Source organism: Blennius ocellaris (genome assembly GCF_963422515.1).
Source record: "Blennius ocellaris genome assembly, chromosome: 23".
In the NCBI taxonomy this organism is placed as follows: Eukaryota; Metazoa; Chordata; class Actinopteri; order Blenniiformes; family Blenniidae; genus Blennius; species Blennius ocellaris.
This window is the reverse complement of record NC_137672.1, coordinates 18,991,669-19,009,168: the sequence shown is the minus strand read 5'-3', so window position 1 is coordinate 19,009,168 and position 17,500 is coordinate 18,991,669. Positions and strand designations below refer to the sequence as shown.

The 17,500-nt window shown below is 50.8% G+C and overlaps 2 protein-coding genes across 2 annotated transcripts in view; one reads left to right on the top strand and one right to left on the bottom strand.

The window, feature by feature from the left end:
* Nucleotides 1-8,068, bottom strand: part of tkfc (triokinase/FMN cyclase) — a 29,025-nt gene extending 20,957 nt beyond the window's left edge. The window contains exon 1 of the mRNA XM_080518834.1: nucleotides 7,945-8,068. The gene's annotated coding sequence lies outside the window, so the exon portion shown is untranslated. The remainder of the gene's footprint in view (nucleotides 1-7,944) is intronic.
* The window catches only part of LOC308146987 (uncharacterized protein), a gene marked incomplete at its 3' end in the record, with an annotated part of 59,039 nt that overhangs the window by 6,809 nt on the left and 34,730 nt on the right, over nucleotides 1-17,500 (top strand). The window contains exons 2-8 of the mRNA XM_080519018.1: nucleotides 1,052-1,217; nucleotides 2,094-2,141; nucleotides 2,216-2,306; nucleotides 3,481-3,526; nucleotides 6,581-6,785; nucleotides 15,771-15,992; nucleotides 16,989-17,100. Of these exons, the coding sequence (XP_080375144.1) occupies nucleotides 1,052-1,217; nucleotides 2,094-2,141; nucleotides 2,216-2,306; nucleotides 3,481-3,526; nucleotides 6,581-6,785; nucleotides 15,771-15,992; nucleotides 16,989-17,100 (890 nt within the window). The remainder of the gene's footprint in view (nucleotides 1-1,051; nucleotides 1,218-2,093; nucleotides 2,142-2,215; nucleotides 2,307-3,480; nucleotides 3,527-6,580; nucleotides 6,786-15,770; nucleotides 15,993-16,988; nucleotides 17,101-17,500) is intronic.

The following is a 17,500-nucleotide window of genomic DNA, read 5'->3' as shown; positions in this document are numbered from 1 at the left end:
AAAAATGCAACAATGTTTATATAAAAAAGCAACATTATTGCTTGATGAGTTGAAAATGTTACATTATTACAACATAATACAAATATAATAGCTGCTTTTATTTTTAAAGGATTGGATTTAAGATTTGAACTAGTATCTGTAGGTACGGTTGTTGCAGGTCGGTGTAAGGCCTGTAACTGAGGGTATGGTTGTTGCAGGTCGGTGTATGGCCTGTCACTGAGGGTATGGTTGTTGCAGGTCGGTGTATGGCCTGTAACTTAAGGTACGGTTGTTGCAGGTCGGTGTATGGCCTGTAACTTAAGGTACGGTTGTTGCAGGTCGGTGTATGGCCTGTAACTTAAGGTACGGTTGTTGCAGGTCGGTGTATGGCCTGTAACTTAAGGTACGGTTGTTGCAGGTCGGTGTATGGCCTGTAACTGAGGGTATGGTTGTTGCAGGTCGGTGTATGGCCTGTAACTTAAGGTACGGTTGTTGCAGGTCGGTGTATGGCCTGTAACTGAGGGTATGGTTGTTGCAGGTCGGTGTAAGGCCTGTCACTGAGGTATGATTGTTGCAGGTCGGTGTATGGCCTGTACCTGAGGGTTTGGTCGTTGCAGGTCGGTGTACGACGGGCAGGAACACGGCCTGTAACTGAGGGTATGGTCGTTGCAGGTCGGTGTAAGGCCTGTCACTGGAGGTATGGTCGTTGCAGGTCGGTGTATGGCCTGTAACTGAGGGTATGGTCATTGCAGGTTGGTGTAAGGCCTCTAACTGGAGGTATGGTCGTTGTAGGTGGGTGTATGGTCTCTAACTGGAGGTATGGTCGTTGCAGGTGGGTGTATGATCTCTAACTGGAGGTATGGTCGTTGCAGGTGGGTGTATGATCTCTAACTGGAGGTATGGTCGTTGCAGGTCGGTGTATGGCCTGTAACTGAGGGTATGGTCATTGCAGGTGGGTGTATGGTCTCTAACTGGAGGTATGGTGGTTGCAGGTGGGTGTATGGCCTCTAACTGGAGGTATGGTGGTTGCAGGTGGGTGTATGGTCTCTAACTGGAGGTATGGTGGTTGCAGGTCGGTGTACGACGGGCAGGAACACGGCCTGTTCATGGAGAAGCTGGACGTGCGGATCAGGAACCACGACCGCGACATAGAGAAGATGTGTAACCACCACTTCCAGGGCTTCGTCGACTCCATCACCGAGCTGCTCAAGGTGCGGGGCGAGGCCCACAAGCTCAAGGTGAGAGAGCCGCGCCGGTCGCCACGGCAACCACAGGCCTTCGTCCTAATGTACAGTTTGGTGGGTTAGAGTGGCTCACTGCTCCATCTTGTGGAGGGAAGTGGTACTGGAAGGAGGACGAGGTTGAAGGAAACAAGGGAAGGCTGAAGACGAGGAAGGAGTTGATGAAGTGATTTTAAAAAAAAAGAGAGGAGGAAGAAAACAGACGATCCATGTAGACGGGTGTCGTTTTCAAAACGTTCCCAAACGAAACTTATGTGAAGTGAAACTTTAGACACGTAAAACATTTTTTGCAAATATAATATCTGATTTCCTTTGTGTATATTTCAGAATAAAATGGCCAAGTTTTGCAACTATAATAATATATAATTTCCTTTAATATGTATATTTCAGAATAAAATGGCCAATTTTTGCAACTATAATAATATATAATTTCCTTTAATATGTATATTTCAGAATAAACTGGTCAATTCTTGCAAATATAATAATATATAATTTCCTTTACTATGTGTATTTCAGAATAAAATGGCAAATCCTTGCAGTTCCAAAAGGATCAATAGAAGGAACGTCTTTGTATTTGTCCAGATGTGCAGTTTAATGTGATGTTGGACTAGTTGGCCCCCCAGAGGTGAGGTCAGGTTGATATGGCTCCTCAACTGAAACCAGTTTGACACCTGGTTTAGATCCAGAAGAGACCTGGAACTGCATTACAACTGAAAATCAGTATTTTAGAGGACTTTTATGCAAAACCTTGTGATTAATCTAAATTAAATGTTGAAAAAAAATGAAATCTTCCACTTTGATGCACAATTAACCTTCAAGCTGCTTCAGATCTCAGTGTTGTGATGTAACACAGGATGTGACGGTGTCTTACAGAGTCAGGTGACGGAGACCAACCGGCGGCTGCAGGGCGACGGTAAAGCGGTAAGTGTGAACGCTCCGGCTGCAGGACGCCGCCGCCGCCGCTCCTCCGCTGAGACGCTGTGATGTCGTTTCAGCTGCTGATGTCCATGGAGGAGCTGCAGCAGTGTCGGGTGCAGCAGAGGAACATCGCCTCCACCATCGACAAGCTCACACACTGCCTTCCAGGTGCTGCTATAGAGGATCTATGTGCTGTAGCTCTATAGTGCAGTGTTTTTCAACCTTTTTGAGCCAAGAAACACTTTTTAAAAAACTCTGGAGTCACACCTCCACCTGAAAATGTTAAAAAGTTAAACTCTGTAGCCTCTATTAACAATATAGTCATTCTCATCAAAGACATCAAAGTCATTCTCATCAAAGACATCAAAGTCATTCTCATCAAATACATCAAAGTCATTCTCATCAAAGTTTTATCAACAGGAATCCAGTAAATCCAGAAAGCAAGGACTTTTTTTAATAGTGCCTCCCTCAGTGTGAAACCTGGACCTGATGGATGAAGAGCTGAGATCCTGGTTTTCAAAAACTTCTCCATCACTGTCACTGACACAGTACTTTGATACAAGATGGTAGCAGGAGGTGGAGATGAACCACACTGACGTCTGTCACTTTACATTTCACCGGCAAAGTTCTGTGCTGCCCTCTAGTGGTGAAGAGTATTTATACATGATTACTCTGCAACACACTGTCGCCGTGAGAGCAAAGGTTTTTTAGAAAAAAATGTGAAATGTGATAATTTCCCACGACTCAGCTGACGATCTGGAGGAAACACCAGAGTGCCGCGGCTCAGCGGTTGAAAAACACTGGCGTAGAGGATCTATGTGGTGTAGATCTATAGAGCTGGACCACCATCACTGTTCTCCTCTGCTGGCTTCTTCTTCTTCTTCTTCTGCTTCTTCTTTGTAAAATACGTTTTCTTGTTTGAAAAGTTCTTATTCCTCCTCTTTTTCTTCAAGTACTACTTCGTCTTTGTAAAGTCTTTTTCTTCTCCTTCCTCTTCCTCTCTTTCTACTCTATTTCCTTTCATCACGGCCGTACTGTTCGTCCTCGGCAGCAGCGTTTCAGAGAAGTTGCGTTTTCCTCCGGTTGCCACGGCGACGGAGTCAGACTCTCTAAGTCTGAGCACCGTTGTCGTGGAAACGGACCACAAACGCAGCAAAAGTTTTCCTTTTCCACTTTAGACACTTCTCGTCAACCCAGTTTGTCTTCTTCCTCCTCAACCTCCTTCTCTCCGTCAGTCTGTTCTTCTCCTCCGTCAGTCTGTTCCTCTCCTCCGTCAGTCTTTTGCTCTCCTCCTGTCTTGTCTCTCCATTCCGTGGTTGTGACTCTTGTCTCTCCTCCTCAGTCCTGGAGATGTACGGGAGGCTGCAGGAGCAGATGAGAGCCAGACGGTACGTCAACTAGACTCTCTGCTGGTTTCTCTTTCTTTGATTGGATCAACCAGAGAATCAATCTCTCTCTCTCTCTCTCTCGCTCTCGCTCTCGCTCTCGCTCTCGCTCTCGCTCTCTGTCTCTCTCTCTCTGTCGCTCTCGCTCTCTCTCTCGCTCTCGCTCTCGCTCTCTGTCTCTCTCTCTCTGTCGCTCTGTCTCTCTCTGTCGCTCTCTCTCTCTGTCTCTCTCTGTCTCTCTCACTCTCTTGCTCTCTCTGTCGCTCTCTCTCTCTCTCTCTCTCTCTCTCTGTCTCTCTCTGTCGCTCTCACTCTCTTGCTCTCTCTCTCTCTCTCTCTCTCTCTCTGTCGCTCTCGCTCTCACTCTCTCTCTCTGTCTCTCTCTGTCGCTCTCACTCTCTTGCTCTCTCACTCTCTTGCTCTCTCTCTCTCTCTCGCTCTCTCTCTCTCGCTCTCTCTGTCTCTCTCTGTCGCTCTCACTCTCTTGCTCTCTCTCTCTCTCTCTCTGTCTGTCTGTCTGTCTGTCTGTCTGTCTCGCTCTCTCTGTCTCTCTCTGTCGCTCTCACTCTCTTGCTCTCTCGCTCTCTCTGATACTCTCTCTGTCTCTCGCTCTCTCTCGTTTGCTCTCGCTCTCTTGCTCGCGCTAGCTTGCTCACTCTCACTCTCTCTCGCTCTCACTCTCTCTCTTTCTCTCTCTGATGCTCTCTCTCGTTCGCTCTCGCTCTATCTCACTCTCTCTCGCTCTCTTTCTCTCAGTAAAATCTGATTAATCAGATTAATCTTCAATAAATCTGAACTAAAATTACTTAATTCACATTTTCTTCATTGATCTTCACACACTGTCGTTTTCCACTCCTTTGAAGTGTCATTAAATCGTTCCAGAGGAGTCGTTCTCTCAGTAGAACGACTCCATCTAGTGGTGGAGTCGTTATCTCTTCATCGTCATGGAGGAGAACTGATCAATATGTCCTGATATTGATCTGAGGCCATGTCGCGTCTCCAGCAAATCAGACACTCCTGGTGACCGTCTGTTGAAGCGTCCGGCCACCAGAGGGCGCCAGAGCGCTGGGAATGGAGAGTCTCCGTCCTCCTGCTGCTCTGCTGCTCTGCTGCTCTGCTGCTCTGCTGCCCTCAGCCTGACCTGCAGGTCTCCGTCTGCTGGGCCATAAATTTGTCGTTTGTTTGTGTGTTTTCCCTTCGTCCTGCCGTCCTGCGGCGGCGAGGGGTCGGCCAGCGGCGGCCGGGGGGCGGCGAGGGGGTCAGCCAGCGGCGGCTGGGGGGGGCGGCGAGGGGGTCGGCCAGCGGCGGCCGGGGGGCGGCGAGGGGGTCAGCCAGCGGCGGCTGGGGGGGGCGGCGAGGGGGTCGGCCAGCGGCGGCCGGGGGGGGGTGGCGAGGGGGTCGGCCAGCGGCGGCCGGGGGGCGGCGAGGGGGTCGGCCAGCGGAGGCCGGGGGGGGGTGGCGAGGGGGTCGGCCAGCGGCGGCCGGGGGGCGGCGAGGGGGTCGGCCAGCGGAGGCCGGGGGGGGTGGCGAGGGGGTCGGCCAGCGGCGGCCGGGGGGCGGCGAGGGGGTCGGCCAGCGGCGGCCGGGGGGGGTGGCGAGGGGGTCCGCGAGCGGCGGCCGGGGGGCGGCGAGGGGTCGGCCAGCGGCGGCCGGGGGGTGGCGAGGGGGTCGGCCAGCGGCGGCCGGGGGGGGGTGGCGGCGAGGGGGTCGGCCAGCGGCGGCCGGGGGGCGGCGAGGGGGTCGGCCAGCGGCGGCCGGGGGGCGGCGAGGGGGTCGGCCAGCGGCGGCCGGGGGGGGGTGGCGAGGGGGTCGGCCAGCGGCGGCCGGGGGGGGGTGGCGGTGAGGGGGTCGGCCAGCGGCGGCCGGGGGGGGGGTGGCGGCGAGGGGGGTCGGCCAGCGGCGGCCGGGGGGGGGCGGCGAGGGGGTCGGCCAGCGGCGGCCGGGGGGGGTGGCGGCGAGGGGGTCGGCCAGCGGCGGCCGGGGGGGGGCGGCGAGGGGGTCGGCCGGGGGGGGGCGGCGAGGGGGTCGGCCAGCGGCGAGCCGAGCTCCTCCGGAGACGCCGCGTCTTCGAAGGCGCTTGTTGTGTTGGAAACCTCCTTTTGTTTCCTCGCAGACGCCTTCCCAGTCACGCAGCCCTCTGACGGGTGATTCATTGTCCTTAATGACTCGTCTCGCGGAGCTTTAGCAACGCCACATTAGCCGCGCGATAAAACTCCCCAGAGCGGGGTCCAGGTTGGCAGGTGGACGAGAACCAGATGGTGTCGGTGGAGTTTCAAAAAACAAGTGCACGGGGAAAAGCGACCGGCCTGATTGTGTTAAAGGAAAGTGAAATGAAGGTTCCACCTCCAGAACCCTCTGGTGTCGCTTCTAGAACGTTTTCCTGATAACTGGCTGAAGGGTAAAATGTTAAAACACGACAATCTGCGAGAAAATAGCCGATAAACGGCGCTATTTCCTCTGCTGGGCGGAGCTTCTGACAATAACAGAGTGACATCACGAGTTGTGCACACGCCCAAGTTGTGTTTACATTATGGAGGATCAGAGTTTTGACCACGAAGAGGCTGAATTGAACCAGATTTCATCATCGTGGTCATTTCAAACCCAGTGATTGATCGTCTTGGCGCCCGAGCTAGTGGCTCCTGCTAGCTGCTAGCTGCCCAAGCTAGTGGCTCCCGCTAGCTGCTAGCCACCCGAGCTAGCGGCTCCCGCTAACTGCTAGCCGCCGTCAAGGCTCATTAAACACCGACTATAACATCAAAACTCTGTAAAAACGTGGATATTTAAGAGGAAACAAGCCGATATAAACACAATTGATCGAGATCTGCACAACTCGTGATGTCACACATAGGCTCCGCCCACAATGGCCCACGAAGAAGAAGGATTCCCCCGACTTCGTCGGCTGGAGATTCAAAATTCAAATAACTTTGTTATGCGACAACAGTGGTGGGGCAGAGTCGGCGGAACCTTACAAGTAGAACCACAACTATCGTCTTTTTTTGCAAAGTAGTGTTTTATATTTCACTGGGACTTTAAGTGAAAGCGTGCGTTGGCCTGCAGGTACTACCCGGCGCTGCGCACCCTGGAGCAGCTGGAGCAGACGTGCCTCCCCCGGGCCGGCCAGTACCGCTTCTGCTCCATCATGGCCGACAACATCCCCAGGCTGCGGACGCAGATCCGGGACACGGCCATGACGCAGCTCAGGGACTTCCTGGAGAGCATCCGCAAGCACTCGGACAAGATCGGAGAGACGGCCATGAGACAGGTGCGTGGGAGTGGAGGGGGCGGGGCTACATGTGACACGTGGGAGTGGAGGGGGCGGGGCTACAGGTGACATGTGAGAGTGGAGGGGAGGTGACACATGGGTGAGTGGGGGGGCGGGGCTACAGGTGACATGTGGGAGTGGAGGGGGCGGGGCTACATGTGACACATGGGTGAGTGGAGGGGGCGGGGCTACAGGTGACATGTGGGAGTGGAGGGGGCGGGGCTACATATGACACGTGGGTGAGTGGAGGGGGCAGGGCTACAGGTGACATGTGGGAGTGGAGGGGAGGTGACACGTGGGTGAGTGGAGGGGGCGGGGCTACAGGTGACATGTGGGAGTGGAGGGGAGGTGACACGTGGGTGAGTGGAGGGGGCGGGGCTACAGGTGACATGTGGGAGAGGAGGGGGCGGGGCTACATGTGACACATGGGTGAGTGGAGGGGGCGGGGCTACAGGTGACATGTGAGGATGGAGGGGAGGTGACACGTGGGTGAGTGGAGGGGCGGGGCTACAGGTGACATGTGGGAGAGGAGGGGGCGGGGCTACAGGTAGCACATGTGGGAGTGGAGGGGGCGGGGCTACAGGTGACATGTGGGAGTGGAGGAGGCGGGGCTACAGTTGACATGTGGTAATGGGGGGGCGGGGCTACAGGTGACATGTGGGAGAGGAGGGGGCGGGGCTACAGGTGACGCATAATAAAAGACTTCAAAGGAATCGAGGAACCTTACAAAGGAATGACATTTTGTAAAACTGCCGCCAATCGTCGCTCGCTGCCGGTTCAACCTGCCGTTTTAGTCCGGAGGCCCAGTTTGGTCTGGACCGGGTGGAACTGGTCTGGACCGGGTGGGACCGGTCTGGACCAGGTGGGACCGGTCTGGACCAGGTGGGACCAGTCTGGACCAGGTGGGACCAGTCTGGACCAGGTGGGACCGGTCAAATATCTCCAGAATAACCTGGAAATGTTTAACTTTGAAAGTAAATAATAAAACCACACAATAACTACTAGAATCTCAACTTAAAGTCTGATTTGAATGAAACCTTCTGATGGAAAGCATTAAGAAACCACACACACACACACACACACACACACACACACACACACACACACACACACACACACACACACACACACTCGGCGTCTCCAGCTTTTCAGCACTTACCTCATTGTTTTTCACTTTTCCAAGGCCAAGGAAGTTCCATACGAGTGTCTGTTTGTGTTCTCCTTCAGTAGCCGGAGCTCAAAGTGAGGCCTCTTGTTTATTTGTGGGCCTTTTCTTTTCTTTTTTTCTTTTCTTTTTTTTTGTGTTGGGGGAGGGGGGGGAGGCGGGGTGTCGGGGGTCTTTGGAATGGCAGGATGAAGGGGTGGGGTGGGAACGAGGAAGGAGCGCTGCGATGACAGATAGACGAGTGGACGGAGACTCAGGACTTTTTTAAGATTCAGTCATTGAGCCGATGGGAAAACTCCGGAGGCTTCACGCCCTTTCAACCTGCCGCAAGGGATTCTGGGATACCAAAGATGGCGCGGCCGCAGCTCGAGCGAAATGATCAACATTTGAGTTGTTTAGCGGCTAAGAAAATCCAGAATTTCTCAAAGAAAGAGTCTTTGATCCTCGAGAAAAGTGTGAGAAGTTGTGAAAATGCTGGTTTTTTTTCCAGATTTCCACGTTTCCTCGGGTTTTTGGAGGAGAAAGATCGTTTTTCTCGTCGTGTGGCTGTACCGTCAACAGAAATTCATTAAAAAAAAATAGAAATCAGGATTTAAATTACTTCCCAAACAAACAGTAAATCAAGTAAGTCTCTTCAACATCACAGAAAAAAAGGCTTTTGTTTTGGAAACATTTCTGAAGAACTTGTAAAAAGGTCCTCGATCGGGTAAAAGTTTTCTACCTTTTTGCAGAAGATGAAAGCGGACTAGTTAAATGTTGGCTTTTTTATAATTTTTTTATTAAATATATAATGTTTGACTATAATTCTGTATATAAAACATGAAGCAGACGCTGTTAAAACCTCGTGGAAGAACATTTCCGTCCTCTAGGTGTTGCTAAAGCGTCGCCAGGCGCTACTGGAACTCGACTTTGGGGTTTGAGCTCCAGGTCACAAGTTCTCTCTCGCTGCTTTGACGAGTCTGAAAACGACGCGGGTGACGAGTCGCGGCCTCGTCCGGCCACCGGGCGTCAAAACGCTTCTTCTAGAAGAGACTCGTTCACCGTCAAACGTCCAACTTCCAGACTCGGAGAGCAGAAAACGGTCCGTCGGTAAAGAAGTAAAGTCGTCATACATTTGTGAAGTTTAAGGAATTTGTCGGGTTTAAAAAAAAAAAAAAAAAAGTATTCCGCGTGTTGAACATCTGCTCTCTGGCAGCCCTTCAGCGACCCTGAGTTGCGGGGGAGGGGGGTGGGGGGGAGGGGGGGTCGGACCACAACTCCAGAGTCACTGGCGTAGAAAATCCACTTGCAGTCACTGAAGAAGCTAACCGCTAACGCCGCCAACCACTAATGACAAGGGAGATTATGGAAACCCCGGCGGAGCGGCGGAGCCGATACCGATACTGGGATTATGTTGTTGTATCCCATGTTTGGCTAGCGGCGCGCACGCTCGCCCGGGAGCGCCGCAACTGCGTGTGAAAGAAGTGAACGATTGTGGAAAGACAAATTAGAGCGTCTTCTTTCCTTTGTCCCTCCTTTACCCCGTTTTTCTTGCTCAAGATTTTTTTTTATTTTTTCTTCACTTTCTTTCCACCGCGCCGGAGTCTTTGGCTCTCAGACTCGGCGTCTCTCTGCAGCTCTCTGGTCCAAATTAACTCCGACTCTCCGCGCCGCTGCAGCGCCCTCCACCAAGGATGTGAAAATAAATAGATCTGGGGGGAAAGAGGGGGAGGAATCGGAGGAGGGGATGGAGGAGAGGAGAAGTGGCTTACAATAGAGCTATTGTCTGCTGCCACATGCCCATGGATGGAGAGGAGGAGGAGGGGGAGGAGGAGGAGGGGGGGGGTGGGGGGGGAGTGGGGGTAAAAACAAAGGAGAACCCAAAGGATGAGGTGGGAGATGGTTGAGCGAAACAGGAGGATTCCATGATGGTGGTGTGGGAGGTGGGCGAGGAGAATTACAGGATGGGGGAGGGGGGGGGGTGGAGAACGTGGAGTGAGACGGGTGAAGAAGTAAAGGAACCATAGAATGAGGCGCAAGACGGAAGAACAAAAAACAAAGGATGTGGTGGGAAATGGTGGAGGAAGTGGAGGAACCAACGGATGAAGAGGAAGACGGTAGAAGAACAAAAACCAAAGGATGTGGTCAGACAGGGAAGGAGGAGAGGAATCAAACCATGGGGTGATTGTTGGTCCAAGAACAAGAACCAAACAATATGGGGGGAACAAAAGTGGAGGAACCAAAGGGTATGGTGGAAGACGGTAGAAGAGCCAAAGGGTGCAGTGGAAAACGGTAGAAGAACCAAGGGGTATGGTGGAAGATGATAGAGGAACCAAAGGGTATGGTGGAAGATGGTAGAAGAACCAAGGGGTATGGTGGAAGATGGTAGAGGAACCAAAGGGTATGGTAAAAGAACCAAAGGGTATGGTAGAAGAACCAAAGGGTATGGTGGAAGATGGTAGAAGAACCAAAGGGTATGGTAGAAGAACCAAAGGGTATGGTGGAAGATGGTAGAGGAACCAAGGGGCATGGTGGAAGATGGTAGAGGAACCAAAGGGTATGGTGGAAGATGGTAGAGGAACCAAAGGGTATGGTGGAAGATGGTAGAGGAACCAAAGGGTATGGTGGAAGATGGTAGAAGAACCAAAGGGTATGGTGGAAGATGGTAGAGGAACCAAGGGGCATGGTGGAAGATGGTAGAGGAACCAAAGGGTATGGTGGAAGATGGTAGAGGAACCAAAGGGTATGGTGGAAGACGGTAGAGGAACCAAAGGGTGTGGTGGAAGGCGGTAGAGGAACCAAAGGGTATGGTGGAAGACGGTAGAAGAAGTAGAAGAACCAAAGGGTATGGTGGAACATGGTAGTAGAACAAAAGGGTATGGTAGAAGAACCAAAGGGTATGGTGGAAGATGGTAGTAGAACAAAAGGGTATGGTAGAGGAACCAAAGGGTATGGTGGAAGACGGTAGAAGAAGTAGAAGAACCAAAGGGTATGGTGGAACATGGTAGTAGAACAAAAGGGTATGGTAGAGGAACCAAAGGGTATGGTGGAAGACGGTAGAAGAAGTAGAAGAACCAAAGGGTATGGTGGAACATGGTAGTAGAACAAAAGGGTATGGTGGAAGATGGTAGAAGATGATAGACGAACCAAAGGATGAGGTGTTTGTTGGTTAAGAACACGAACCAAACAGTGTTGTGGGAGTGGGGGAGGGGTGGAGGAACCAAAGATGTGGTAGAAGAAGGGGGGTGGGGGAGGGGTGGAGGAACCAAAGATGTGGTAGAAGAAATGGAGAAACCAAACGTTGGGGGGAAAATATCTCCGGTCGGTCGGTTCCAGCATTTCCCGTCTGTCTATATCGACAAACCTGCCGCCAAACGTCTGGACGTTTAAAGAGCGACACATAAACAAGTGTATTGGAACAGCAGGTGTTCTGGATCCGGTTCCAACCAGTTAGATTGCACAATAATGTTTAATCCAGATTAGAGAATTTGCACTAAAATGTGGATGAAATGTTCATAAATCCGTTTCCAGATGGTCTCAGCAGCTTCCTGCTTCATTCCCGACTGTCCTTCACCTGCCTTACCTGGGCCTTGCTGGTAGTCCGGTGTATATTCTGGATATATTTTCTATAAGTGATCCTGAAGAGAAGAAGGGATTAAAAGAAGAGTGACAAACTCCAAACAAGGTTTCATAAAAAGGCTGATAAGAGTCAGACTTTGCTTTAAATGTGAGTCTGGATCTACTTTGTTGTTGGTCCTTTCCCTCCTTTCTTAAAGGCACGTTACCCCCCCATCCCCCCCCCCCCTCCCCCCCCCCCAAAACATCTGTCCTCCTTCCAACTCCTCTTCTTTCCACCGACGTCCGTCGCTCCTTCATCCCTCTGCTCCTCCTTTCTTCCCTCCGTCTACACTGGTAGCCAGAAGACGAGACCCAAACTTCAGCTGTGTATTCAGTAGTCACACACACACACGCACACACACACACACACACACACACACACACACACACACACACGCACGTGGTAATGGGAAGCAGATTGTTGGTTCTGTGAAGTGGAGGAAGATTGATTACCTGTATCTAGTTACTGAACACACACATGCGTGTGCGTGCAGCCGGTGTGTGTGTGTGTGTGTGTGTGTGTGTGTGTGTGTGTGTGTGTGTGCCGTCTGCCGAATAATGATCCACAGTTCACTGCCACCAGACACCATCATGTCTGAACAGCGGTCTTCCTGCCAGAAAGTGATCTTGAAGCAGGGACGTTCCAGGCAGGGTGGGTTTTTATTTTTGTTTGTTTGTTTGTTTGTTTTGCCGCCGACCAAACCTGCTCCTGAGTCGCTTTGATGTTTTTTAGTACTTGTTTACTGTTTGAGGCTTTAAAAGCAAAAGTAAACGAGTTAAAAGTTCAGTAATTTGAGCGTTTTGTCAGTCGTCTTCCTGATGTTAAAGACACTGATGGACCTGGACGTCACCTGGTGATATGAGAGATAATGATAATGATAACAGTCCAGCGTGGTCGTCTGTCCGTCCCTCTGTCAGTTGTCCCATATTCTGCATTCCGTCTGTACGGAGTCCAGAGCCGCCAAGCTGTCACACTGTCCATCATCAATGAGACCAGAGAGTTCGTTCACTTAATGTAGAAGTTGACCTGTAGGGGGCAGTGTGGCGCTTTGGGCCATGTTCTCCTGGGGAACCCCGGGTCACCGTCACCCGCCAGACACACTTCGTGGTGTTCGTGTTCTCTGATGGCCGCTTCCAGCAGAGGGACGCAACAAGACAGACTGTCGAGGAGGAAAAAGCAAAAAAATAATGAAAATAATAAAAATAATTTTTTGGGAAAAACACAAGAGAAAAAAAAGGGAAAAAATTGAGATACAAATTGAAAAAGAGAAAAGAAAATATAGAAAAAAGAAAAAAATAGAAAAAAGAATGAAAAAGAAATTTTTTTTAAAATAATGTAAAATGAAAAAAAATGGGGGGAAAATTTAGATAGAAATTGAAAAACACAAGAAAAAATTGAAAAAAGAATGAAAAATGAAAACAATTGAAAACGACAAGAGAAAAAAATTGAAAGAAGTAAGAAAAAAATGACAAAGACTGGGGGGAGAAAAATAGAATAAAATGAAAACAAAAAGAGAAAAAGACAAGAAAAACCAAAAGAACAGGGCTGGCAAAACATCCAATCGTCGTATCGCAGTTGTGGCTAAAAAAATAGTTTTATTTTGGCAAATTCAAGTTTGTTTTTTCACAGTTTTTCGTCACTTCTTTCGTTCCTTACCTTCCGACTTCCCGTAGCTGCTGTAAAACCTGCGTTGGATTAGTTTGAATGACGGCGCCTCGGTTACTTTTTATTTTGCCATATTTTATTTCCACTTTAGCTCCGAGGACAATCACGTCCATGAATAACAGTCTGGATGAGCTGCTGTGTTTTTCTGAAGTGCTTTGAGACTGAACCTTTTGCCCCCCGTCTTACTGGACGGACACGTCTTCGGTCCCCGCGAGACTCTTTCCACTGCTTTTGTTTGCTGCGATTGTCTTTCGGTGACTCACTCGGCGTCGGGCATCGGATCAAAGATGGCATTGTGTTCTCCCACACTCTGCCCCCGCCCGTCACGCACATCGGCTTTTCTCATCATCATCATCATCATCGCCGTCGTCGTCGCGTCGAGACGCAACAACAAGAGTTCACGGTGGCATACGTGCCGTCGCCCGGCGGGCGACAGGAAGCGCTAGCGCAGGGTTTCAAAGGCGGATGTGGGCGTGGATGGAAAGACGACCTGAGAGTGTGTCTCCGTCCACCAGGACGGGGATTTTCCCACTGGAATATTTGGGCTTTGACGCAAGTTCAAAGGGACTATTACCGTATTTCCCCTACTACAGGGCGCGCCTGAATGTAACCGCGTCACTTGACGTCATTTTCTTCATCCAGCTCCTTCTGGCCGGAGTATGTCGGCGTCTCACTGCTAAACCTTTAGCATGTGGCCTTGCTAATGTCGGTGGGCAGAGTTACGTGATGCACCTGAACGCATCACTCAAAGCTGTCGGCTATCAAGCGGATGGTTTCTCACTTCAAATGTTGTCAGAAACACGTTTCTCTCAACTGTTTAAGTGAGAAAAGAGTTTTTGTCCGTGTTGGTCTGTTTCTAACCGCTGAGAGTGATGCGTTCAGGTGCATCACGTAACTCCGCCCTCCGACGTGTTAACGAGCTGCGAGGCTCGTACGGTAGCGAGGCTACATGCTAAAGTTTTGGCAGTGCGACGCCGACGTACTTCAGCCTGGATGGTCGGAACTACAGAACTGAATTTCTTTGGTCGGGGTCAATCGGACTTTAGTTTCACTCTCCGGACCGTAAAGGCCGCAAACCTTTGACTCCGCCCACATTCTTAAACATTCGCTCTGTTCCGCCTTTTGTAAAAGTTTTTTTTTGTTTTGTTTTATGGGACATTTCACTGCATTTTGAACCAAAAGGTTTCATTGAATCTGGCTTTGTGTTGAGATCTAAGTCGTTTACGGTAGTAATAATAAGAATATCGTAATTTTCCATCTCGTATAGTCTGAGAAAAAAAAGTTTAGATCTAAAAGTTATTATATGGCCTCGAGATGAAATTGGACTGAATGTTTTGTCTTTTTAATGAATTGATCAATATATATACATAATAGCTACACAAAAAGATGAAAAGCCTCACAACATCTTTTTCATCTTAAAGGCATTTGCAAATATAAAAAATATAAAAAATAAAAGTGCTCGAGGTATAAATTAAGATCATATAAATCAATTGATTTTACTCGCTTTGGAATTTCTGCTGTTCTTCAGACCGTCTAGATAATTGGAGAACGAGATTTTGAAAGCGGTTATGTTTGGATGCTAGTTTAGTAATTTAGTCTCGCCTAAAAACAAATTCCGTTATTCACACGTAAAGTCGCTCAGGGACTCCTTGCTAAACGAGACCTGCCCTAAAAGCTTCCTCGCCTCCTTTCCATCGTCTTTTACAAAACAGCTTCCTTTCATTTTTTGAACCAAAACTTCCTGTTTTTCCACAAAAACTAGCTATTTTTAGAATTCCTGGCACAGTTTAGTCTGAACGCATCGTTTTCTTTCCCATAAAGCTTCATTAGCATTGTTCTCCGGCCAATCTTTCCAGGTCGCCGCGGCGGCGGCCATTTTTAGCTCCCCGTCAAGTCCAAAGCATTTGGAATCGTCGTCCTGCGTCGCGAAGCTCGACGATCACGACGAACTCGTCTGGGCTGCAGATCAAACGTCCACCACTGTCCCCCCCCCGTTTCCACTCCGAGCTGATTTCATGTGCTTTTGTTTTGGGTTTCATTGACTCTTCATCCTTCCTGCTCGTCCCTTCCTGCCTGCCCCTCCCCCACCCCCCCCACCCCTCCCCCCCTCCCTGGGTATTCTCAGGCTCTCTTATAGCTCGTTTTCAAGGGTACTTCCACGGGACGAGGTGCGGCTCAAAGGTCTCAGCCGGCGACCTCCAGTTTCCAACCGTTTCCCCAAATTGTCTGGAAAAAAAGAAGGTGTAGAAGCCGCGGTGGTTCTGTCCAGGAGCCGCCGCCGGCTTTTCCCACAAGACCTGCTGGTATTTTGGACCCGCTATTGTTTTTTCGCCGTCTTTAAAGGCGGCGGGGGAGGGGGGCTCTGCGGCACACGCAGGGACGGCGACGCCGCCGCCGCTATCGCGTGTTGACATCTGGTCTCGGTGTCCGAAAGCGTCCGGCCAGACGCAACGAGAGCCCGGCGTCTGAAACGTGACCCGGGAAATGTAGGAAGTGACTGAAACGGCCCAGAAAAGCGGCGCCCTCTGATGTCTGTCTTTCCTCCCTCGTCCTCCAGGCGCAGCTCCAGCGGTCGCTGGACAGCTCCGTGTCCACGCAGCCCAGGGCTCTGATTGGCCGGCGCTGCAGGAAGGAGGCGGCGGCGGCGGCGGCGGGGACGGAGAACGGCGGACAAGGTGGCAGCCCGGCGTCGGAGCAAGACTCGGGCATTCTGGACGTGGAGGACGAGGAAGAGGAGGAGGAGGAGGAGGAGGAGGAGGATGAAGTGAGGAAGACGCTCGTACACTTATTCAGTCTTTATCTTCATCACACGTCTCGATATAGACGATAGCGATGCTAACGATGCTACAAACGTCAATGATGAGAACGCAAACATCGCAGTGGACAGACCAGTGACGCTGACTGTCAAAATAAAAGTCCAGGAGAACATGGACTGGGAGTCGTGACTCCCGGTCTGTCCACTCGCCCCCAAATGAACTTTCTTCTCCCTGTTGTTCGTTTTTTTATTTTCAATGTAAATGACGCAATACCATGCAGTACCCATGCTAGGCCTTTCGGGGGCGCTAGAACTCTCCCACTGAAATACATCGAAAACACTAAGAAGAAGCTTCAGGTGGTGGTCGTGACACTTCACGGAGGCCAACAGCTGGTGAAGAAGAAGAAAAACCTGAACAATGTGCATCTTGTCCGTTCACACAAAGCACATCAAAGCCAAGGTGTCCCTTTCAACTCCCTCCACTCTGGAACCTCAACGAAAATATTTTCGGGCTCCTAAAACGCCGCCGTGTGGGCGGGTCCTCGGTACAGGTGGTGCACATGCTTAGTACGAGCGTTTCTGAAAATTTGCGTTCATTTTTAAAAAGTCGAACCCCCCTTCAATTTCTAAAAGTTCCACTATTTTTTTTTAAAAAGCAGCCCCCGAGGAGGTTTCCGTGTTATTCCTCCATAAAGGCGTGGTGTAATTGTTTGGCGAAACAATCTAGTCCGGACCGTGAACCCTCCCGGCCGGCTCTCTCGCGGGATCAAAGCTCCGCTTCTCGCCGCAGCTTGTTGTTGTGGCCGAAGGAAAAGCGGGGCACAATGGCGCTCGGAGAGAATGGAGCTGAACTTGTCACCCCGCCACCACTCTTGCCTTCAGGTCCTTGTTGCCCCTCGTGCCCCCCCCCCCCCCCCCCCCCCCCCCCCCCAGGCTTATTCACGTCCTGTAAACTCGACTCAACCTTCTTCACGGGAAGACCTTGGCTGGAACAAAAGGCCTGACCCTCGCGGCCCGAAGGGTTACGACCGCGGTGGCGCCGATTTTCTGGCGGCGATGCCAACCGCCGCCGCCCGCCGGCCCTCCTCTCCTCACGCCACCGCCCATCCCGCCGTTCCTTCCCCTTCCCTTGGTTTACACCCCCCCCCCCCCTCCTCACCCCCTCGCCACCTTCCGTTCACGTCGTCCCGTCTGGCCTCTCGTCTTTCTCACCTATTGGATTTTCAAAGCTGGAATTCTGCGCCTCAAGTATTTAAAATGTTTTTTTTCCCCAAAGTCAAAAGGCCACAAAGTTGTTTTTGCTCATTTGTGTGTGAAAAAGGTTCAAATCCCTCGTCAGAGGATGTGAAGACGTAATGAAACGACGGTTCTGGTCGGACCGGTAGAACTCTGACCTCGAAAAATAAACTTTATACGTTTACCGTTGTGCTACGCAGAGTATACGTCAATAGTATCGACATTTATTATGGAAAAAGACATAAATGCAATTTAAATTAAACCTTCAGGTCAAAGTAGAGTGAAATGTCCCAGAA